The 26,684-nt window shown below is 34.1% G+C and overlaps 1 protein-coding gene across 1 annotated transcript in view; it reads right to left on the bottom strand.

The window, feature by feature from the left end:
• The window catches only part of PCDH15 (protocadherin related 15), a 782,416-nt gene that overhangs the window by 151,709 nt on the left and 604,023 nt on the right, over window positions 1–26,684 (bottom strand). The window contains exons 22-23 of the mRNA XM_045842279.1: window positions 20,008–20,124; window positions 1,630–1,770 (exon numbers count right to left, since the gene is read on the bottom strand). Coding sequence (XP_045698235.1) covers window positions 1,630–1,770; window positions 20,008–20,124 — 258 coding nt within the window. The remainder of the gene's footprint in view (window positions 1–1,629; window positions 1,771–20,007; window positions 20,125–26,684) is intronic.

The raw sequence follows: 26,684 nt of genomic DNA, 5'->3' as shown, positions 1-26,684 counted from the left end.
TTAATCATTGGACTTCTAGGAGGGGCAACACTGCGTACCAGGTGGCAGACATTGTACTAGTGTATGCCACATATATCATCATTTAATCTTCACAAAAATCCTGCCACATAGATGTTATTATTTTCATTTGTTAGATGAAATGACTGAAAGAAATTCAGTTACTAACTCTGTAATAGAGAAAACTGCCAGCAAAATAAGTATATTATAATACATTTCTCCAATAATACACTCTTTTCTTTCATGATTCCACTGGTGCCTACAGTGAAAACATGGGCCCTTCAAAGCGCTAACACTTATTGAAAAAGTGTTAAATTCAGTAACATCAATAGCAAAAAACTAACTAGCGTGCTTATAGCAGGAAGTTAATTTTTTCCAGTGAATTAATTGTCTGCAAGATTATAGGGCAGAAATAGTTACTCTGGAGGATAAAATTGGAAGTCTTTGTATTTAAACACACTTTGGAATACACTCACTTAAAAACAATTAAAAACAATTATGTCATATAAAAACCAAGTTCATAACATACAGCATAAATTGTTCCAACAATGCAAACTAAAGAAAAATTTTAGTCTTAAGATGTGATTATTGTATATTATTTATTACTAAAATAGTTTTATGACATCATTTTCTTTGATAACCTCTATATATCAGAGAAATTATAATGCTTATTTTTATGAAATGTTAAATATTTTCAAAACTGTGTTTTGCTGGACTATAATTTTGAAAGCTACAGATTACTAATCTAAATTTATTCAACCTAGATCATGGAACCATAAAATAGGGTCAATCTAAGAATCATGATTTACCTTTAGGTTACAATCTTACAAAGAAAATATTTATTTCCAAACAGTGAGAACATTATGTGAGACATAGTACTCATTGATATTTGCAAGGTTAACTGATGGACGTAATTTGCCAATATGCAGCCAAAGAGTTTATTCACAGTGATAGCTTTTTTCCAAAATAACCATAGAAAATAGAAACATTTAAACATTTAATAAATTGAATTATTCTTGATAATAATGTAGCATAGTATTACTTAAAATTTTCTAAAAGTGTAACAATCATGAGTATATAAGCTTGATCCAACAATTCTGACTGTATTTACTGACCTTGAGGAAAAATATTAGCAAGTGGCAAATGATAATTGCAAAATGATTTTCATGAAAATAAATATTTTTATAACAAAATAATGGAAACAGCCTAATTATCCAACAGCAAAGTATTAAATTAAAAAATAGAACATTATGTTCATACAAACATTAAAATATTACCAATAGTATTTATTAGCATGTGACTATATTAAGTTAAAAAAGCAATATGAATAATATGATCATTGTAGTTTAAAATATATATTTATATACTTGTATTTGCATAAAATAACATCATAAAGATAGAGAGTAAAATGGTAAATTCTAGTTATCTCTAAGATGTGAAGTAGCAAATGTTTTTTTTTCTTTTTATCTAATTGTATATTCTGAATGTCAATCCAGTAAAAATGTATTGCTCATAATTTTAAAAGATTAAAGAGAAAAAAAATAGAAACAAGTGTGGCCATCTGTTAAACCAAATTCTAAAACAAAAGTTATAAACATCTAACAGACAATATAAGAAGAACACTACACTGACCTTAAAAATGGTGGTAGGTTCTTCATTAAGATTGACGCGAGTTATTACTCTTCCAGAATCTTCTTCTACATCAAAAATACTGGCAGGATAAGGAGACTGGATATCATCTACTCTATACCTCACCCGACTTGCAGGTAACCCCTAAAACAAAATTATATATTATTAATTTAAGTCACAATAAAAGCTAAGTGTAGTGATAATGTTAAACTGATCTGTAAAATGCACGGCCATTTAGAAATGAAAAATCATATTTCAACTTTTTATAATTTCAGGTTTCAGATGTAGCTGAATCTTTATTTCTTTAGGATAACAATCTGCATTAGTAAAGTGTTTTTACTACCTGTTGTTTAAAATTATGTGAAAAAATAAATTAATGGTTGACTTAGCTATCTCTCTTCCACTTTCTTTTAATATTTTATCTCATCTTCTGAGACAATTTATAAATTATTTTCTTTTCCTCATTTGAACTCGGTGATGCGCAGCAGGTGCTGGTGTGCAGGACTGTGGTAAAGTGAGGAATGGATGTGGAAATGAAGGAGAGAAACATTGCTACTGTCTGCTCTGTGCTATTTGCTCTGTGCTATTTACCATGCTCAGTGTTTTCATAAATATATTGATCCTCACAACACTCCTCTAAGAGAACATTACTAATGATGATAATAGTAATAATAGTAAAACAAGAAAGGCTAACATTTGTTGAATGTTTATTGTGTGCAAGAATCATACTAAAGATGACAAATGTATACTCTATCACCCATTTTTTGTTAATGAACTTGAGGCTTATAGGGAATTAAATAATGTTGAGTTGTCACAGACATAGACCAAGGTAAGCTGGAATATTAAACAAAATATTAATTTTTAAAGAAAGAAAAGGAGAGAACTATTATGAGAACAATCGAAATTTGTTGAGTATCCTCATTTATCTTAGGGTTTAGATTGGTTTTACTTTGAATTATATAAGTGATACTGAGGTGGGTTCTGTAATATTTTCTGTGTTTAAGGTCTGTAAATCTTTTCAGCCATCCCAAAGTCCCAGAAGTCAAGAAAACAACTCAAGCACAGAGCTAGTATATGGTAGAGTTTGACTTCAAACTCAAACAGACATTTTATTATTACACCATTAAACTTTTAGGAGCAAAACACCCATATTTGGCATTCTGATGCAGAAAAATTAAGGGCAGTAACACCATAGGCTGTTTATTGGCTGGATTTGTTTATTTATTAATTTACTTTCATTTATTTATAAATATTTTATTTATTTATTTTTAGAGAGAGAAGGAGGGAGAGAGAAAGAGAGGGAGAAAAACATCAGTGTGTGGTTGTTGCCTCTCACGTGCCCATCACTGGGCACCTGGCCCACAACCCAGGCATATGCCCTGACTGGGAATCGAACCAGTGACCCTTTGGTTCTCAGGCTGGCACTCAATTCACTGAGCCACACCAGCCAGGGTTATTTGGTTGGATTTAGTGGTACTTTGGTGTAAGGAAGGCTTTGAGAACATTGTTCTCTGTATTGTTGATCTTCATAACCTTTCTGAAATGGAGTTTTTTGATCATGCTGTTTCTTCAATCACATTTGGGCTCCAGGACAAATATGTTAGCCTTCTGGACTTGCAAAATTCCCTAGTTATTATCTGTCAGCCCAGTCCTTTCATACATTACACATCTTAGTTGATCAATCCCTCCTTAAGCACTTTTTTACCCTCTTTCACACCCCCGTCTTTTCTTCTTCATATCTGCTGCTCTGTCTCAAACACTTTCTTTGTTCCCACTCTCTGAGTGTTCCAAGTCTCTGTCATAGAAACTTTCAGCTTTTCTATCTCCACTCCAGACCTCTAGGATCTATTTTAGTCCAATGGCTTTAACTACTTTCTATTTGTTCATAAAGCTAAAATTTGAACTTCTGGCTACACTCTCATCTTTTAAGCTCGAAATTAGTATATACAATTGCAATGTAGACATTCTATTTTCAATCAAGTCCTGCCAAAACTTCAGTGAAAGTCCTATATGTATCACTTCTCATATCCTCCATCAACCTACAGTAACCCCTCTTACCCACACTTTCACTTTCAGTTAACCCTGGTCAACCATGGTTTGAAAAAATTAATTGGAAAATTCCAGAAATAAACAACTCATAAGTTTTAAGTTGCACACCATTCTGAATATTGTAATTTCTCACTGTCCTGCTTTGTCCTGTCTGGGATATGAACTATCCCTCTGTTCAGTGTATCCATGCTATAATTTCTACCTACCTATTACCACCTATTAGTCACACAGTAATCATCTAGGTTACCAGATCAACTGTTATGGTATTAAAGTGTTTGTGTTCAAGTAATTTTATTTTACAAAAATTGAGGAATATAATCTTCAGATGGAATGCTGAAATAAGGTCACATGTATGACCACTGAAAGACTGCAACCCCTGAAGCAACACTTTGATGGCAAGAATGAGAGAAAAATAAGAGAGAGAGAGAGAGAGAGAGAGAGAGAGAGAGAGAGAGAGAGAGAGAGAGAGAGATTTCTGATTATAGTGTTCTTTAAAAATGTTTTGGTAAAAAAAAACTCCTTCAATTATAAAGGATTCCCAACCATCAACATCATCTGCTTATGACAAGCAAACATCAACATCATGATGTCTCCATGACCCAGGATCACCCTAAGCAGAGAATCTTGCTATTGGTGCAAGGTCAGAAGGTCCATGATGCTCTAACACTATATCACAGTGCCTATGTCACTCACCTCACTTCACCTCATCATGTAGGTGGCTTATCATCTCACATCATCATAGGAAGAAGGGTGAGTTCAACACAACATATTTTGAGAGAGAAACCACATTCACATAACTGTTATGATATATTCTTGTAATTGTTCCATTTAATTATTAGTCATTGTTGCACTGTTGTTAATCTCTTACTATGCCTAATTTATAAAATAAACTGTGCCATGTATATATAGAATAAAAACATAGTATACAGGGATGGGAAAAGGTAGGTTAAATTATCAGCCATCATTACCTAAAATATAAATCATAAATAAGGATAAGAAATAATAACATGACAAATAATACATAAAAATAATATAATGATTGATGAATAACAATATAAGAATAAACTCTGTCTTTCACATACTCATAACTATAAACTTACTTTTGCCCTCCCCTGTAAGTATAGATTTTAGTACTATCTTTGGTTTTGCTTTTATTCTATTGAAGTTATCTTTTAAAAACATTTAAATTCCCAATTATGTCTCATCACACCAGAAATTAAACCCAAACTCCTTAGCAGGGGTTATCTGATCCTGAAAACATCTGGTTTCTGTATACCTATCAAACTTCATCTTGCTTATTTCTCTTTTACCACATCGCCCTTGTTCCTACCTCATTGCCTTTTCCTTTTACCTTCCAGACTCTTTCCCAGACTTTCTCCAACTAAATTTATGCTCCTATTCCCCAGGTACTCTCTAACTAATCACTTTTATTTATTTTTCTTCAGCAACCTACATGAAATCATACTATATATTCTCTGTGTTTACTTAGGCACTGTTTTTCTCCCACATAGGAACAAAAGTTCACAAAACTGTATGTAAATGCTTTGAATGGCATCTGACACATATAGGCACCTGAGGAGTGCTTGAAAGAACTCATGGCTTGGTGAGTGAATAACCATGTGTCAGGGGTGCCCAGATGCTTCAACAGATATTTAAAATAAAAACACAATTCAAGATTTTACAATATCAGTCACTGAAGGAACCTTGGGAGAATGTTAGGGAACTGTGTATCCAAAGAATAAAATAAAGTATCTTAACAAAATGTTCTCCAGGTCTATTCATGCTGCAGCAAAGGGTAATTTTTTTTTTCCTTTTCACAGCCAAGGTGTATTTCATTGTGTAAATGTCCCATAGTTGTTCTATCCACTCAGAACTGCCTCCATATCTTGGTGACTGCAAGCCAGTTAGAGAAAGACAAATAGCATATGATTTTGCTCATAAGTGGAATCTAATGAACAAACTGAACTAACAGGCAAAACAGTGACAGTATCATAGGTAGAGAGCAGGATGACAGCTAGGGTTGGGGGTAGGACTTTGGGGATGGAGGGATCAGGCAAAAAAAGAAAAAGACTCATTAGGCACAGATAACAGTATGATTGTGGAGCCAGGGAGGATAAGTGGTAATGGAAAAAATACAATAAAAATTACCTGATTGCTTTAGGTTATCACCAAAGAAAACACATACTTTAGATATCCACCAAAGAGATCTATTTAATTTTATTCTTTGGTTCAACTGGCTAAATTACAGTGTCTCTTGTTTAGCACAGATATCTTAATCTCATGAGATAAAATGTACTTTACCATTTTAGGCAATGAAAAATTTCAAAAGGAAACTATAAAATAAACTTGGATCCAACATAATTTAAGGGAAGTTAGTAGAAATCTCATACATGGAATAGCACATGGAAAGAAAACTACTTAAACAGATTTTGAATTTTGCCCTATATATCTAGCCACCATCAAAAGACAGTATCAAAGAAAAAAAAAGGAAAATAATTTACTGTTATAAACATTAATTTAATAGGAAAGTGATGAAATTACCTGCAGATTCTCTTTAGCAGGCAGTGGTTGGTAAAGATGGAGTGTCCTATCATGGAGTGCCCTTTTGAAGGGTGAGTACAAGGAGCTACTTCTTTAAAATTTTACGGAAATTTTGAAAGGACATATGAGAAGCACAGCACAACAGCTTTTTTGTAACATCCTTGACAGCTATTTCTTATATATTCAGCCAACCTCATTTATTGGAGCAAGTGTTTTTTCAGATAACCACAGTTTTGAAAGACTAACGAGGTGCTGGTACAAGCGGTCCTTCTCAATGTCGACTTCCATTCACCAAAGCATCCTTTGATATTTCCCCTGAGTTTTCAAATAAGTAATGCACTCTTTCTAGAGAAATCTATTTTCTTAAACAAAATATTCAAAATAGAGCCAGGCTATTACTAGAAGCGGAATCATTCAAGGGGTGTTGACATCCTGGAGTTATCATCAGTTGGGACAGTTAAAATTCACCACAATTTAGAACATGTCCCAAAGGACTTTTTATTTGTCATTAGACAAAACATACTTAACACAGTAAAAATAACAATATTATAGAACTAAATCATAGTATGTTTAGTTCATATAGGGCATATTTTCAAAAAAAAATTAAAATATTATACAAAATATTAGCAATTGGAAATTTTATAAGTTATTTATTACCTAACACTTCCCACCTTGCTCATATATTTTATAGTACCAGGATTAAAGGGATTCCTTCATTTATTCATTCATTCAACACATTTACTGACTGTCCACTGCTGAGTCCTCAGAGTAATACAAAAGTGAACAACTTCACAGCCAAGTGGGGTAGGCAGAGTTCATCTTATCTTCCTTTTTGACTTTCATTATCAATAATTCAGCCATATTGGCTTTATAAAACAGCACACTCACATCAACCTCAGAACTTTCCCATTTGCTGTTCACTCAGCCTGCAATACTCATGCATGGCTTGTTCCTTGTAATACTCAGGTCTCAAATGACGCTTCTGTATATACCCATCTATATACCACTCTGTGTCATACTTTCTTTTCTTTTCTTTATAGTGTGCATCCTTATCCAAATGTTATGTGTTCATTTGCTTATGGGTTTGCAGCCTACCTCTTTCATTGACTATGAGCTGTTATGAGCAAGTGAATTTTTGACTTGCCATTATTTAACTAAAGGCAATAAATATTAGTTAAGTGAGTATTTATAATATGAACAGTGTTTATTACATATGTATCCTGAGCTGCCAGGATGCATAACTCTAGGGGCCATTACATATACTGATATAATGGGAATGGTTGTGTTTTATGTACCTTATAGTTGAAAATATCTTTAACTCACATTCCTGTTTGCAGTAGCCATATGCATGTTTTTTGTGCTCAGAAAGGAAGCAAAAGCAATGTCAATGAGTTTTGTTTTGGGGAAGAGGTCTCACAAAAGAGGTGATAATAGAACCTACAAACAAATTGATCCCCCAAAGTAGAAGACTGGAGGAGAATAAGTATTCCTTCAAAAAGTTTGTTGAATACGATAGTGAAGAAATAAAACCATCTACCATAATGAAAATTTTTCCTTTTTTTTTTTTCCTGGATTGGCTAGTGGAAAACACTATCTTTTCCCTACTTCTCAGTTTATATTCCATGTTACTTCCTATTACAGTTAACGCATGCTGATGTTAAGCCATCATCTGTAATAATGATATAATTCTCTAGACTTTTAAAAATGAATGAATCCTTATATGAGCTACAGTTATAGGCTATAGATGATGTGTTCTTATACTAACTACCTGTACAATATATGAGGGGGGACTGAAAAATAAAATGAATTATCTCCCAGAGGGCAAACCCCTTGTAGTACAGGATTCCTCTGCTAGATGAGACTTCTAGGAACCCATCTGTATCAGGGTACCAGCTGGCAATGTTGTAAGAGGCTGCATTCACCTTCAGTGAATTTTTCTTTTGAAGACTCTTTCAACGTTTTTCCACCTGCCCATACTGCATTCAGTGTTCAGCGATTTTTGACCAAAAATGGCATGACCCCTGTGCCCCTCTCTCCCTATTCACCCAATCTCACCCTGAGCAACTTTTTTTTCTTTTCTCAGATGAAAAAAATCCTCAAAGGGAAACATTTAGGGTGATGTGGAAGAGTTGAAACAACACAACAACAAAAAACCAGCAGAAACACTGAAAGCCATCAAAATTGACAAGTTCAAAAACTGTTTTGTGCAGTGGAAAAATATCCTGATTAGTGTATTGCCTTAAATGAAGAGTACTTTGAAAATGGCATGTTTAAACATGTAAGAATAAACACACAATTTTTTGTATATCAATTCCAGTTTCTTTTGGGTTTCTCCTCACATAAATCTGAGTTATATAGTAGCTTACCCTATTGTTGAACAAGACTGAGATTTTTGAGTAATATTTTTGGTAACTGCAGAAATTGTAGCTACATAGATAATTTTCTATATGGTTTAGCAGGCCTCTAAACATTTATTTAACTCAGAATGTGGTTAAATTTTTGGCAAGTTTTCAATTTAAAACCCACCAATCATAAATACTCATTCACATCTATTCATGTTTGTCTGTTGAGATGATAGTCCATGCTGAGAAAGATATGGTTCTGTACTTACGGGCTTCACATTTGGTCAGACAGGGAAGACAAAAGGTCACAGAAAAATAGAATTATCTAACCTTTCTGATAAAGCTATACAGGAGAAGCACGGTGTACTAAATGAAGGTGCTAGGTCTAGAGCACACGACTTCAGGTTTATAGTCAAGTGGACCTTATGCTTCTCTATGTAGATATTACATAATAAAATATAATGTGCCTTAAAATATTTTTATTTGTAGATATTGTCATGATCATGTTATATGTGTAAGTCAATATGTTATATTATTTGAGTATTAGAATGACAAACTAGAATTTAATTTATATGTCAAGATTTTGGAAATTTTGTCTTAAACTCAAGGGGATAAATGTAGATATGTATCATTATGAAGTGACATAATTTGAAAAAAGTCTATTTAAAAAAATCCCACAAAAGTTTTGCAACAACTTTATAATATATGTACATGCATAACTGGGCAAAAGTAGGTTTATAGTTGTGAGTACCTGAACACAGAATTTATTTGCAGCATTATTTATTGATTATTATATTATTTTCCATAGGAACAACTTTAAATCTACTTTTGTTCACACCTGTACTCATGTGGGGAGATTGAAAAAATCCTATTAGCATGGCGGTTCTATAAAAACTTTATTTCCAAATTTTACAATGTCATAGATGACACCAGAATTACTTCATGAGTCCAGTTATCAATATTGTAAAGTTCACAAATGATGATACAAGCACTGACCCAAACTGGAGGCAAAGTTAGGTTTGTTTGCCATCATTCTGAAAGCAAGAATGAAGAGGAGGAAATATTAACTGACATCTATGTGCCCGACATTTCACTAAGTGTTTTCATTTTTCATTAAATGCAACCACTGATCCAGTGAAATGGTCTTATTTTTCTTCTATGGAAATAGGTTTTAAAGAAGTTAAGTAACTACTTCATATAACTTAAAGGATTATGTATACGATATCATTTTTTCTAGTTAAACACAAACACCAACACTAGTGACATTAGTCAACAGCTAAATGGGACTCTGGGGATGTTTGCCAAATTTTATAGCCCCAAGGAAGAACATGATTTACGACATCTATTAAATGACCTAATTAATTTGTTTGTTCATATATTAGGCTTCTTTCCAAATACAATTTGGACTAGTATGTGACTTATTTAAATATTATGCTGTTTCCAAAATGTGAAAGGCATGATTTCAACTTTGTGATGCTCTTTTATCTACTAAATCTGACATGTGTAAAACTCTATAAATATTAGCATGAGACAATACTACTGGTACAGTCACTTATTTCATACATACATAGTCATATGGTGATGTACTCGCACTCTGAGCCTGGCAATCTTTCTAGACAATGGGACTGTGAGGGACAAGAAGTCCTGTCATGGTGGTATTTATCGAAAGTAACATATTTCTATGCAATAACAATGTGGGCATAATTAACATAGCTGAATAAATGTAAATTTATACCAAGACAATATTGTCTTGAGATTTAAAATATTTTCTTTATTACTCAGTACATTTTTACTTTTGATTTTCATTCTTACAGTGAGTGTTAAACACAGTATATTTCGACTTGATGGTGAGAACGTAATTAATTACTACAGAAGGTAATTGCAGGTCTGTATGAAAGATGTTCTAAACTTGCAAACATAGGGAATTTCAATGAGTCTATAATGGATCAAAATAATAAATGCCTAATATCAGGGGATATTTTGATTTAGTCATTTTTCTTAAATATATAATTACCCTGAAATTACTCAGACCCACGTAAATTTCTTCATAACAATGGCAATCACATTATGTCAGGAAATACTAAGCCTATTATTATCATTGCATACAAGCATTAAGTAATTTGTTTTCAAGTACACAAAGATTTTTTTCTCTCTGAAACGGTTTCGAAAATCCTTTCTCTTAATGTCTTTGAAAGCAACGTATCTGATTTATTTTGTAACAGTATAATTTATAAAATCTCCCAAATATGATTTAGCATCAGGTAGTACTATCAAGTAGTTTGATGTTTCATTTTTTGCGCTTATAATGACTTAGTGATTTTTTAGTGGATTTAACTGGATGCTAAGGTATCTTTAAAAGAAATTAGGAAAAAGGCAGGTCAAAATCTCCATGGAACCACTGAGAAGACGGTGTGCCCTTCTTTTCCTTCTCCCCCAACCTGCTTTTGAACACACGAAATGACTAGTATGTTTTGACAGCATAGTGAGTTGCTCTCATAGGCAAGTTCCTTATGCCATATATCACTGACTTAATATAACGTCTGCACAGTATAATTCAGTTTCTACTGATAATGTATTAACATGGCTACTAAAGATCATAAGAAATAATTGCCTCAAGATTATTTACCACAACATATTTTTGGAAATGTTTTTCAAAGGTAAACATAAGATACCAAATAACAATATACTTCTTTTAAATTTTCATTTAGATACATTTTTAAAATTTATAAGGTAACAGTGGGCACACATTTAACCTCCTCCATCAAAAATCAACTTACAGAACCAAGGGAATTTAAAAATAGAGATGAACTTGAACCAGAGCTAGTAATTAGTGGCCCTATCTTTTCTCTTAAAATCCTCCCATTTTTTTTTTTTTAGGATTAAATAAAATATCTTGACACTACCTTTGTGGCCACAGGCTCAGCACCACTGGACTCAGGTTTACGTCTCCAGCCTCCTCACAAAATCACTTCCTTTGGTTTTTGAAACTTATTTTTCTTCCGCCTAATTCTTCTGTCACGCCACTTTGCCTTGGAAACATCTATCTTTCAGACCTCGGCTCTGAATCTTTCCTCTGGAACCACTGAATCTTTCCTCTGGAACCATCCTTGATTCACCTTACAAAGCTAGGTTCCCTCTTGTCTGGTTTAAAAGCACCCTAAAATTTTATTTCTTAGAGCTTTTCACAGTTTGTCATTTTTATTTACTCGATTGTTTTTTTATTAATTTCTATCTATTTACATTTGAAATTCTAAGGCCTGGAAGCATGAAAATTTAATCCTTAACAATTAATGCAGTGCCTTTAAATAAGACTGGATTCATATATTATAATAAATAAATATTGGGGGATTCTTGTTCTGTTTGGACTACAGGTACAGAGATGTAAGTTAAATATTATCCATAGTTTATGAGACATTTTCATCAATGGATCTGCCAGGTATATTAGCTTCCTTTTTTAAATTTTATTTATTGATTTTAGAGAGAGAAAGGAAGGGGGAGAGAGTGACAGAGGGACAGCGAAACATCTATTTGTTGTTTCCCTTTTGATACATTAATTGCTTGCTTTGTATGTGCTTTCACCTGAGATTGAACCTGCAACCTTGGCATATTGGGATGACACTAACTACGTGGCCAGAGAAGGCTTATCTGCATCTCATTTGCTTATGTCAATTTATCCTCACATCTCATTCCTGCTTAATATAATGTCCTCCTTTTTCCATTAAAGGCAAGTATTTTTTTTTTTAGGTTTCAAATTGAAAACTCGAGGTCATGTACCATCATACCCATGGCTGCTGCTCATCAGCCTCCTGATAGCTGGTTCTGTTGGAAGGCTGTCAGCAGTGAACTGTCTGCTCACAGAAACACACTCTGACAGAATTCCAGAAAAGGCAAGCATTTTAACATATTTAAAGAGTAGGTTCAACTAGACTGTTGTGGTACATTGCATTTTTTTTTTAGCAAATATCCATCTGCCCCAATAATTTTGGGCTTGGCCATGTGACTTATTTTGGTCAATGGGACGTGAGGGACAATGACACACAACCAGAAGTTTTGCATGTGATCCTGTCCTTCTCTGTGTGAAAAGTGGGACGGCTCAGTGATGGATTCCTGAGGAAGGAGGCATGTGGAATGGACATGAACTCAACCTTCACCTGAAACCAAGGCCAACCACCCAGCTGCCTCAAAGGCCCATGTATAAAAATGTAAATATTTTCATAATTAAGTTGTGATATTTTGGTATGGTTTACTCTGGACGTTTGGGTAGTTAACTCTGATTCTATTGCAAGCATTTTTGCTTTTTGTTTTTTTTTAACTTTATGCGATGGTATTGTTTTATTTTTCTTACTATTTTTACTGAGTGTAAGGTTCTTCCATTTCAATCTTGTTGCTATATGTTCAATCCTGCTGTGCTGGAAATTCACAGGATACTTCAACTCAATAATGATCACAGCTATATAGGAATCTGATGTGATAGTCTGTAATGTAACTTATACTCCTGACACTGAAATTTTCCTGAATGCTCTGAGATTCCTTGACTCAGTGGTAAAGATGGCTGGGGAGTTGGGGAGAGAATGAGGGGGAAGGCTCTCTGTTATTATGGTGAATGGAAAAGACAGGTATGAAGCCAGACAAGCTATAGCATTTAGCTATAGTAGATAGTAGTCCGGTCTTACAGAAACATGAATACAGAACATTCAGCTCTGGTTCAGTCGAGAAGAGGTGAAGTAAAAACAAAATTGTCATAGTGATGGTCTGAAGTCCCAGTTCCTTCTTCACTGCCTCATATGGTACAGATTGGCCAGATCGCCTCAGGTCTTCCTCATGGTGTTGTTGACCTATGCAAAGGAATTTTAGCCCCAACCTGCCCTCTGCCTCTAGCTCATGAAGTGCTATATATTCCTTTGTCTGATGAACCTATAACTCTGGGCAAGAGATAGCTTCCTGCCAGCCCTGGTACTCTGGTTTCTAGATAGATCTGGAGAATATTACTCCTTCACTAGCTATGTTATGACTCAGTTCTCTCAGCCTCCCCATTCAGGGAAGGGAATTAGACAATTTCTATCATTCTGTGAATGGTTGCACTTAGATGTTTTGAAATCATATTTAATTGGATTTGATCTAATTTAATCTCATTTTCTCCTTAATATATTGCTTTCTTATCTATCATATTTCTATCAATAAAAATTACAAATATCTTTTCACTCCAGCTAGAATCTCTCGAAACACTTTTGACACTTCTATTCTGCTTGTGATCTTCAGCCTCTGGCCCAATCACTATTAATTTTTCCATTTCCCCCTTTTCTGTTTCCACCTTATCATTTTCATACCTAAATGAAGGCAACAGCTGCTAACTCACTGCCTGGTTTCATTTATTACCTAATCTGATGAGGACTGCATATCACAGGAAATTAATTGTTCTAATATGTAGCTTTGATTTTGCCTTTGCCCTGTCTGTAAGTCATCAGTGTGCTCCTATTTTCTAGATAATAAAATGTGGTTCATAAAACCATATCTGCCATATTTTCTGTCCCCAAGTGAGTGGCTAAAACAACTTTAATGTATTCTTTTCAATAGCTAACATTTATTGAATTGGACATAGTTCAAATCATATTATACAAATCCATAAACATATGATGAATGTTTTGACTCTGCAATTTTTGGATACGTTTCCTATGCCAGTCTCTTCTACCCACACTTAAATGAATTCCTACATTTTGAAAAATTGAATTCCTATCAAGAGCAGGCTCAGACCATACCAGGGCACACCCATTTCTTGGCATCTTTCAATCACAACATTCTGGCTATATCTGTTTCTCTGTCGTCATATCCTTCTTTGTTAAGTCCACAATAAATGCTTTCTGATTGATTTATTCATTTGGTAACTATTCTGAAGTGTCAATATTGCTCCAGGCCAATGTTTGGCTGAAGTCTACCACCTGAGTAAAGCTACCCTTTGAGGAAATGGAATGAGTGTAAAGTGGATATGACCAAGAGTTACCATTTTGAGGGTGTTCTGGTCAAGAATCAACTCACGAGGAACTGAGCTACCCTTTCAAAGGCTCTGTTCCCATTTTCTCTGGTAAGAAATTCAAAGTAAAGGACATTATTTAAGCCATTAGCCATTATTTTAGCCCTCATAGGAACGGTGGTTCTTAATTAGAAGACCAACATTCCCATCACAAACAGTTAAATCTAATATTGATTTAAAGTAATGTTAACAATGTAATTGTTCTCAAAAGAAAGCTCTCAGCTACAGAAAGAAAATAACACAGATTCGTAAAACACTTAAACCTTTTCTTGACATTAGTGATGTAGAAACTTTCTCATAAAACCTTCCCTTTTGTACTCATTTGCACTTTCAAATCTAATTATAACTCATTGTAATTTTAAAGACCAAGTCTCAATTGTTTCATGGTGTACTTTCAAATTAAATATCTGAGATCAAAGGGACTAAAGCTGGGATTATATCTTCTAAGTTTTCACAAGCTGACATGAATCATGAAAATAGTTCTTGATTATTTCCTTAAACAGCTTTGATGTGAGAAAAAACAAACAAAGAAAAAAACTCACAGAGCTGTGTATATTCTCCTATATGATCCTGGGTCAGGAAATATGGTTTGTAGGCACTGATCTTTAAAACCAGAATTTTTGCAACACTGTTGGCAATATCCTAAATCAATACAGTATAATAATATGAGTCAGTACATGGTGAGTGAAGAAAAATAGAACTGTGGAGATATCATGTGCAAATGATAAAGTAAAACTTATATTACCTGGACTTAAAAATACAATCTTATTCTTAGCTTTCTATAGTTTTATTTTTTTATAAACTTTAAAAAAATATTTTATTTATTTAATTTTAGAAAGAGGGGAAGGGAGGGAAAAAGAGAGGGGGAGACATATCATTGTGTGGTTAATATTTCTGATCCTCACATGGCCCCCATTGGGAACCTGGCCTGTAACCCAGGCATGTGCCCTGACTGGGAATTGATCTGGTGACCCTTTGGTTCACAGCCAGCACTCAATCCACTGAGCTACACCAGCCATGTTCTGTATAATTTTAACTACTGCACACAAAGCAGGGAGTAAATGATGGATAAAGACAATTCACTGTTGTTCTCATGTTACTGTCATGCCTCTGCCAGTAGGCTGCCACAGAATAACTACTTGAATGCTTAAGCATTTTGAAAACATCATCATAGTTATGTGGCATTATTTGGTGATGACATTACATTTAATAAAACACAAGGTATACATCACAAAAGAAAACAAAAAACGACCATCTTTTTTACTCCCTAGAGGTAAACAAAAGTGCCCTTGAATGGCTGAGAAGGTTATAAAAGCTACCTGTGAAAACACTTTAAATAAAATTCCTCAGGCAGCTTGTCTGAACTCTGAATGACTAGTATAGCTCTCAAAATCTCTAGAGGGAAAAAAATACCTCACACTTGGAATGGTCCTTTTATACAAATACTCAAAAAAGTATAGTGAGAATACTTACTGATTTTTAAGCCAATTACTATTGAGAACTTACAAGATCATTTTTATGGAAGAAATTTATTTCATAAGTCAATATCAAAACCTGAAGAAATAAATCTTCAATGTCTAAATAATTCTTATACCAATATATGCAAATACAAAACTTTGTCTAAATTGCTATTATTAAACATGTTTTACTTTAAAGAAGAATCTTATGAATTCCTAACATTTATGAAATGAAAAGAATGATACAAAAATGAAAAGGCAATCCTTTGTGGACCCCCATACTTTCTTCAAAATGAGCACAGTATAAATCTAATTTATTTATTCCAATTTTTCCATGTCCACATTCTCACAAAGGACAGTATTCTGTCAGGCATTCACAGGGCCCACAAAGAGAACTTTTGTATGATGGGTACATCAGAAAGAATAAATACATGCAAATAGAAATTACACTTGCAGTTTTGTGTTTTGTGAAAGTTTGGAGTGAGATGTCTCTTGTGATGAGAAGAAAAATATTAGCGATATTTAATATCCAAAATAATGTCATTCACTATCCATATCTCGAGTGAACCACATAATGTGAATGCTGTCACAAAAGCAAACCAGAAAATAAAAGTCTTAATGGCTTTAGTTCAGTGGAAAAAAAATATATATTCCTTGAAGATTTTTTTCTCCCTCTAGATCACTTCTACTCAACATGCACTTTATAATTCTTAATTTATATTCAGCAATGATGTGCTCTCTGGCTTTATAACCTTACGCAGTTTCTCTACTGCTACTTCAGAAGATTTTGTTGTTGCTATTTTGTAGTTTAAAGTGGGTGGTTCTCACTTCATCCAAAAGAAAAAAAAGATGCCTTGAAAAAAAAGACATGGCCAGCCTCTAGAAATGAAATTATTTTTGCTGAATTGTAACCATACCCATTGGAGGCTGTAGAAGCTGTGCTGTGCGACACATGCATCACCCCACTTAATTCTCACAGCCCTCAAATGGCCAAATTGAGGTGTTACAGATTGAGACATTTTCTCAGGGTCACAAAACTAAATTTACGAAGAACTGGCAATTGGTCAATTCTGAAGAGCATAGAAATAACTGTTGATTTATTCATTTATTCAATTAATCAACAAATGTTTTATAATGGACTACTAAGTATCAAGCATAGAATTAGATATGACAATACAAACTGAAATAAGTTTTGACTCCTGTCTTTAAGGACATTACTTTCTAGTTTGGAAAGAGGCCAGTAAGTTAACATAGTGTCACTATAGATACTTATAGCCCCTTGTAGGGGAACTAATGTAGAGTCCTGAAAGGTCCCTATGGAATTGAAACTATCTTGTATATTTATAATAAGACTGGAGTAGAAAACACTTGGCAAGTTTGTCCTATAAATACTTAGTTTGCATTTATGGCATCAACATAAAATAATAAAAGTAAAAATCAATAATTTTGAAAATCATGTAATGTTTATTTTCTGAAATTGATCTTTTATTTCAAATTGATGTAGGTGCAGCCAAATTGGATAAAGACAATTAAGGAACCCAATTTGCAGCAATAATTGGAGAATTCAGTGCTGAATATCAATTATACCAAAAGATTACTAATATTTGGAGGTTTAAAATTGAGTCTGCCCCTGGCTGGTGTGGCTCAGTGGATTGAGTGCTGGCCTGTGAACCAAAGGGTTGCCGTTTCCATTCCAAGTCAGGGCATGCACCTGGGTTTTGGGCCAGGTCCCCAGTAGGGGGCATGAGAGGCACTGATGTTTCTTTCCCTCTCTTTCTCCTTCCCTTTCCCTCTATCTAAAAATAAATGAATAAAATCTTTAAAAAAAATGAGTCTGATATCATACATATTCACAAACTGAAATAAGGTATGCTCAGTGTTTCAACTGAATGCCTGGTATCCACCTTTTATCTATTTAAAAGCCACTATTGGATATCACATTTCAAAACTATTGGAAATGCAAACCTAAGAACTTCTTCCAAAGAAATATGGGATTTGAGTCTGGTAAATTTCCATAAAAGAGAGGCAGTGTGTAATAACAAGGTCTTTTCTCTAAATAAGTAGCATAGCTTTTTAGAATAGACAGTGACTAGGACAACTTCTCTCACATTGGTAGAGTGATCTGAATGTCAAACCAGGTGACAAGGTTGCAGGTGCCAAAGGTGAAGTCAGGGTGTTGCCACCCGTACTAACACTTTGAGGCCTGTCCCACACTGGTGACCAGCAGGCTTACCTTTAGTCTTTCATCATTGATGCCATTTAATATTATCTTAAATTCTACAGTAATAAAAATTCTTAGAAGTCTGAGTATGCTAAGATGCTGCATTTGCTTACATTTATATAGTACACTATGGTACAGTGTGGTGTGGTACAGTGTGGTAAAGGATTGCATACAGTTTCTACAAGTTTAGAATCAGTGTTTACCTACAAGTTTAGAATCCGTTTCTGGACAGCAAAAACTGGTTTGCACAATGACCATTATGGAATTAATGTTCAAAGCATGTCTTGTATAGAACAGAATGTATATTCCAAATTTCAAGGTATTTTTTTTTATCTCTGACAGTTTACTTAAAAAGGCAGACAAAGCACCAATTTCACATTCACCACCTCTATTGGTGTGTTCAAGATTATTAAATTCTGCCTATTATATTTCCTAAGATGCAATAAATGTTTCAAAGATCTTATTTTATTTTATTAATTTTTAGAAAGAAGAGAAGGGAGGGAGAAAGAGAGGGAGAGAAACAGCAATGTGTGGTTGCTTTTGCACCCCTATGGGGTAGCTGGCCTGTATCCTAGGCATATGCCCTGACTGGGAATCAAACCAGCGACCTTTTGGCTCATAGGCTGGCACTCAATCCACTGAGCCACACCAGCCAAGGCCCAAAGATATTTTACACACTCAAAGAAAGGAGATTCTGAATAAAAGGTCACTGTTTTCACGTTAACATTATTATTTTCAAGACATTTTTGTCACAAAAAAACTTTGTGTGACTTGTCATAGTTGAAGCTGAAAATTGTTATAAATACTATTCACTGTTTATTAAGTAAATAGCATCATATCACTATTATTTATGTTAGTAATATGAAGAACTTTAATCACTTATAAAATTCAGTTTATTTTCTATTTTCTCACTTTTCTAACATAGTTTATTTAATATCCTTATTTTTTTATATGTTAGCCTCTAACTTACAGTGTGAGCTCACTCCAAGTAAAAAAATCAATAAATAAATCTCCAGAATTTGGTGATTATGGGAATATATAATTAATATTTATAAAGCACTCAAGTTATTTATAGAAAGCATTTTTATATAGATACTCTTACTTCTATATGCTATTTTAATACATTAAGATAATTACATTAAGTAAAATTTGACTCACTTCTGCTATAATAATATTTTAATTAAAATCTCTCCATCATGAAAGGAAATATAGATATACCAAAGAGGTAATATCCTAGATAAGAAAATAATTTATTAAATATGTTCTACAAGCAACATTAAGATTTTAATTTATCACATTCAATGTAAGTGTTATGTCATGTTGATTTAGAGTTTGATAACAAAATAGCCATATATTAATAAAATGGCAAATATGTACAATAAAGCCTATCCTGGCTAAACTAAGCTTCTATTATTCTAAATAAAGAATCCAAATGATATTGGTTCCAAATATAGACAATTCTTTTCATATATATTTATCATTAGTACTTGATAAACTGGTAAATAGTAAAATTCCCATTTCAGTGAAACAAAAAGCATATCCCTAACTGTCTAAGCTCAATAATAACCATGTGAAATAAGTTCTGTACCTGCAGATGCAATGGGCAGGAATACAAAAATGAATGAGCGAACAGAGAGAAATATACAAACCACATGTACTGCCTTAGGACCTGGGTCATTCAGATATGAGTGTTAAAGGTTGTCTCACTACAGTTCACGGTATTAAGCAATGTCTTCCACTTACAGGAGGGTCTGCATCTTCAGCATAAACGCTTGTGATGGGTGTACCCTTGACAGCATCTGGAGCCACTATCCCTTTGTAGACACGTTTACTGAACACCGGAGGATAATCATTCATATCCTGTAAAACACAATTAAGAGTTTAGTGCTTGAGTTGAAACTGGGTTATGTGTCTGGTTACTTGACTGGCTCCATCTCTGCATATCATGCAACCTATTTGCCACTGTCAGCCTTCCACCCTCTCAATTCCATTACTTTCACTTCAGAATGGCACTCGCTACATTATCAGAGGTCTTGTATGTTACTAATGTGCATGATATTAACCAAAGGCCATTCCACTGGAGTAAACAAGCCATCACCCCAACTCCCCCACCACCCAAAATGCACCTTTTAGACACTAGAGTAATGCTTGAAATTTTCTCTAAAGATACTCCTATTGGAATGACGTATAATTGAACTTTGGAAACAAGTAGGAACAAATGTTACAAAAAAATATGCCATTCAATGAGATTCATGTAGAAGATGGTGTTTTTATGTTTGTTTTGTTGCTATTTTTTTTCAGAAGCTCTCTAATGTTTCTGTTTTAACTTCAAAGTCTTTATATACTATATACTTAGCATAATGGTATGATTAAAACATTTCACATGCAAAGTGTGAAATTTCTTTTGATGCCATCTTATACTTTTACAACTGTAAAATGATTAAAGAATGTTTTCCTTGTAGCACACTATGATAATGACAAATATGATTAGACAGATATTTTTATACACAGAAAACAATAATTTATTTAAAATTTTTTTCAAAGTATTTATATGCATCTTCTTTAACTTTCACAATTCAGTACTATAAGTGCCTTTTTTATTTATATAGTATCACTCATTAAATAAATATTTACCAAGTTCCTCCCATTTTTATGACCTCATGCTAGTCACTGGGGATATATGGTGTCTCAGGAAGAGATGCCCCTGTCCTCACTTCATGTTAGTGCTTTATAGCTGATAAAGACACTGATTCTACCAATAGGTTAGTTTACCTAAGGTAAATTACTTATCTGGTAGAGCTAAACTGACATATCTGGTCCCCAGAGAACAAGATCATTTTTTTCACTCAAGTATTTTATAGAGAACTGCATATTATTTTTTTCTGAAAAAGCAACAATTATGACCTTGGTTGATTTAAATTTCTTAAACATATTTATTCTAATATAATCATTACACCTTGCATTGTTTGGGGTAATTTGGATCAAACATATTTGCACCCAAAGCTCCATCTGTTAATTACCTTACCCTCTAGGTCATCTGTTTCTCACTCGTTATTAAAAACAAAAGAAGATTATTCTACATCGTATTTGATATTTGCTCTGATACAACAAGTTTCTTGTACACTGTAAATTGGGAACACACTAATTAACTGACTATAAACACCTCTTTGATAAGAGGTCAGGGTAATTATCTCTTGAAATCAGATAGAGCTTGTTTTATGTTCACCATACAGTTGACTTCTGAATTGCAAATATGAAGAAACCTGTGGACTCCAGTATGAAATAGGAGGTCATGAGCTGTGAGCAAAACTGAAAAAGAAAAAGTAAATACAAATTTTCTCCATTTTGACATATAATATTAACATTCTCTTTCATAAAAAAGAAGAGTTATTTTGTAAATATTGAACTTTAGAATCTGAACAAGTAGATGAATTCAGGAAGCAGGGGTTCTCCATAAGGAGGGCAGTATAAGGTGTTGACCTTGAGGTTTCAGGGTGTAGAGTAAATACTGTATATAAAATGCTTGCATGCATACTATCCCCTGCTCTTTTTAAGAGTGCCAATTACCTTCATTAGTGAATCTTGTAATTAAAAAGGTAGAAATCCTACTGTACCTCTAAATCTTAACTTCTGGAGTTTACAAAAGAAGGAGCTCAGCATTGTAAATTCTCTGTATATGGATTCCCAAAGTCATATAAACTCAATATGTTCTTATGAATTTTTCTTCTCCTGCATCCCAGGGGACATTGAAAACCTTAGTGTTACAAGGTGTTTCTTTGATAATTGAATTCTTCAGGGGAAAAAAATATGATGTTTTTCAATTATGTCAGTACAGCTGCTAACACTGCTAAATACAGTGTCCCATTTCTCCTGAGAAAGTATTCACTAGATTTGCCTTCTAACTGAATACAAAATGACCATTTCATAACCTGGCCTCACAAACTGATTAGATGCAAATCTAAGGCTCTAAATAACTGAAGACCATTCAAAGACTGTATCTCTGACCTACTTGCTTACCATTGACAGGATGTAGAATAAATCAATACAATTATTATAACAGTACTTCTTATGGTACATTGTATATATTATGGGGCAACAGTCTTTTACTGTAGCTAATATGTACAGCCAGATGCACATAGTTCTTACATAATGCATTATATCAAATTATAAAATTTATTGAGATGTAATGCCAATGAACATAATCAATAGTTGGGCATATTTATGCTCCAGAGATGTTGGAAGAAAAATGGACACGTGACCTGTTTCTGTACGAATGCTCTATTATGCATTAAATTAAGGATAACCTGCAATCTCAAAAACCAAGCCACCCTCTATTGCCCATTACTCCACTAGAGGGTAGTATTAGCAAATAGAAACATTTCCTTTTCTGTATGCTTATTAACCATTCTATTACTAAGACACTTAATAGTTTGCTTTCTGTGGTTATAGTTTTAGTGGTTCTGTGGTTGTCGGTCTGAACAGTAACTAGTTTTCTTGTTTCTAAAGCCTATCCTGAATGTTACCAAGTTCTCAACTAGAACATCACGATGCTCTTTAAAAAAATGTTGTACTAGTAAACTTACAGTTTCATCCCATGTACAACACACCTAAAGGTACAGCTAGCTAAGAGGGAAAAAATGTTTCATTTATTTATTATTCTAAACTAGAGGCTAAAGTAATCATAAAACTGATTTCTGTTTTGGCATATCAGCAAGTATATTTAAGGAACCTTTTTTTATGAGCCTACCAAGAAAATAGAAGTTTGCAGGTAAGATTAGAAATTAATGGCAGGTTCTTCATAAAACATAAAGAGAAAGAGGTGGCAATTTTTAAAAATAATTCTCTTAAATCATGAGTAAAAATTGTTCTGAATAAAAGACTTTTCCTGATACAAAAGAAATAACGGGTTATATTCTGATCATCTTTTTAAAAATAATGGAAATATAGAGAATGCCAGCCTCAATCTTAAACTGTCACACAAAAACAACTTCTGTTACTGTCATAATACTGTCTAGTGCTAGCATTACACACATAGAACTGTTTGGCTGCCCTGCTTTCCAAAATCCCCTAAGGCTTATGGGGCTGATGCCTAGTCTTCCTTGGCAGACTACAGAGCTGATTTCTCTGTTGCTTGTTACCAGTTCTGTTTCCCACTATCAGACCCTCTATTTGTTAGGTCTCATATAACTATCTGCCTTCTGCTGTTTTATTCCCCTCTTGGTTTTTCTCCTTGTCTTTTCTGACTTCTCTCTTTCTTGTGGTTTTGCACATAGGGTCAAGGACCATATCCAGACAAACAAACTTTTTTTTTCTGCTTTGCATGAGTCTCAAACACAAATCATATATTTATATCAACTTTTTTTTTAAATCAAAACTTGTCCTGGAAGCTTTTTTTTTTATTTGTGTAAATTTGTTTTAGTATTGCTTTTATTTCTGAGTTTAAGCTATTTTGAGTTCTTTGGGGCAGTATATCTATGTAGAGTAATCAAAGTTATGCTTTGTTACAAATGGAAAATGTACAGTATGGCTCTCAGTATCACAAATATTGATGGGGCTCCCACTCTGGGCATTAGGTAGCACTTTTGGTGCGGGAGATATGATTACCACCAAGAAAGGCATACTGCCTGCTGGTAGTGAGGTTACAGTTTAATGTGGGAAGCAAAAATTAAATAAATAATGTCAAGTGTGATAGATGTACAAGGATATGATGAGAGTGTATTGGAAGAAGTTTAATTAATTTAACACAGGATGCATTTCTGATATCTGAGCAACTGTCCCATCACTCATGAATTCTGCCACATGAAATAGTCTTCCCAAATTGACAGTTAAATCAGAGAAGGATAACACTGTGCAACATTGATAAACCCAGTTATTTAATACGTAATTCCATTCCCTTCTAGTTTCCCTGTGTTACAACGGTAATGTGGAGGAAACATTTTTATAATTTTTCTAAGCCATGATATTTTGGCCAATTAGGACAATAAATGCATATCTGAGCTCAAACCAATGAGCAGATTCAAAGAATAACACCCTATTTTAGACTTTCTCAGAGGTGCATTAACAGAGACATGTGTGTGCACACTGCGTATGGTTGATTTTTACTTGGTGGGTTATCAGGCATTATCAGGCATATGTTAAGTGTCTTAAGTTTATCATCTCAATTATTTTTACAAAAATATGTTAGCTATTATTATTACTATTATTCCTATTTCACAAACAAAAAAGAACTCTGGAAGCTTAGAGAGATTAAATTGCTCATCCAGCACTAAAGGATAGAGCTATTATTTAACTCTGGGGGTCTGTGCAGGCAAGGAGAAAGAGAACTGGTAAAGTCATCAGAAAATTATATGTAAGATGAGTAGGATTTTCATTAAAAAAATCCATGTATAACTTTTAAAATATCTCTTTCCAATAATATTTTACATTCAAAACTTTCTTCCAGCTAGTTACCATACTTTTAACTTGGCAATCTAGTGAGCTTCTGAATATTGTATTTCCCTGAAGAGAATTTTTATGATTGTCTATAAAGCTTTTTTTTTCTGTAAAAAGGCGGTTGTTGCAGTTGTATTCCTATTCTTAAAACAGTCTATTCAAGCCTATAAATAGTTATTTTCACTAAAACATAATGTTTTATTTTCCAAATTAAATTCTTTGAAAAATTATCTTATCAGAAATTTTACAAACAAAAGAGTCCCTTGATCAATTGTGGGAAATTACATTTTATTTTCTTGAGATTCACAATGTGCATTAGCATATTAAAGCTCCTATATGAAGGTCTACAATATAGAGATCTGTTCACTTTCGTATAGCCCAGTGTTTCCCAAATCCATTGTCTACTGAAATTCTTTGTATCTGAAACACCCATTACCATATCGTCGAGCTGATGCTCTATGAAATATATCCACAGAGACCCTGAAGACACTGAGATATTAAAGGCACAAACTATTACTGCTTGGAATATTGCATCACTTTCATGAATTAAAATTTTATAGAGAATTATTGAGGAATCCAGTATATCAAGTGCTCCTCCCAAATACAGCAGCCAATTCACCAGGGTAAAGATATCAGCTACAGCAATGGTGGGACTGGGAAATAACGGCAGTGGTCAGCAGTAACTAGCATCAACAAGGGTTATCAGCCTCTGTTGTCCCTATTAGGAAGCAGTTCAACTTTGGAAACTAGTGGCAATAGCCAGCTTGAATGCCATTTGCCTTGGCATGCAGGGGAAACTGTGATAATCACCGAAGGGTGAAAAGGTAAAATCTCTGAGCATATACATTTTTATTTGTGTCCTCTGCTTTGGTTCGTCAGAGGTAATATGCCACATCTTGGTTGTACAACTCTAGAATAGCAGAATGTGCAGATACTTTAAGAAGCTATCTGACTCAGCCCATGATGTCCTCCCTGATGTATTCACATTTTTAACCCTCGTGATGAACACATTAGAAAAAATACACTAAACAATAATATAACTGTGCAGAGCAGAATAGAGAGAAACATTTAAAGACTATACCCCCCAAAAAGTTTATCTCCAGTTCAACCAACTCCAATGGAAAAATCAACTCCAAGTTGTAAAAAATAATGATCACTCTATTAGAATATAATCTCACTAGCTGGTTCATTGAAATCATCTTTAACTCAATCGCTTGCTTCCAGAAGAAGGGAAGGAAATATGATGTACATCTTGACATGTCCAGAGTTTCTTATTTGTGTGAGTCCTGGACTATCTCCTGGTATCTCATACTGTAGCTCCTGTGACCCAGTCAAAACTAAGACTGTGCCAGTCCTGTCACCATGGAGCACCAGTGGCATATCAGCAACTACTGGGTGTCCATGGTTTGGTAAATGGCACCTTGATACCAGACATTGAGTTCCTATCTAGAAAAGCTAGAAAAGCCTATTCTCAATATTCTATGGGCATGGGAAGATTTCTTTCTACCTGGAGGAGGAAACCCCTTTGAAAGATGAAAGTGCTAGCACCATCTTCAAGGCTCATTGTACGTCCCAACAACCTTGGCCCTTATGGATAGTTATCCATTCCAGATCCCTCCACCTAGTTCTGCCCACTCCCACACCTGTACCCATTATGCCAGACAAACAAAACAAGGATGCACCCGTCTCCTTCTTCCAGGGGAGTGTTTCCCTCACTCTTCTTACTGCTCCTCTGTAGGCATTCTGTCTAAAATTGCAATCAGCAAAATGACTTAAGTTATCCTTTTTATCTTGAGCAAGTCCTTTACACTCCTTTTATTGTTGTTAAGTATTGCCTATCTAATAATATATTTCACTTTTTCTGGCTTGTATTCAGCTTTTGACTTACTATAGAAAACAGACTTTTATTTCTGTGCATTTTCTGTTGTACATTAGAACTCAGTGTGTAACATCAGTTTTTTCTCTGAATTTTATGTTTTAAACTGTTT

This window comes from Phyllostomus hastatus, unplaced genomic scaffold, assembly GCF_019186645.2.
Source record: "Phyllostomus hastatus isolate PE091 unplaced genomic scaffold, TTU_PhHast_1.1 phas_contig_38, whole genome shotgun sequence".
In the NCBI taxonomy this organism is placed as follows: domain Eukaryota; kingdom Metazoa; phylum Chordata; class Mammalia; order Chiroptera; family Phyllostomidae; genus Phyllostomus; species Phyllostomus hastatus.
This window is presented reverse-complemented; position numbering and strand designations above follow the sequence as displayed.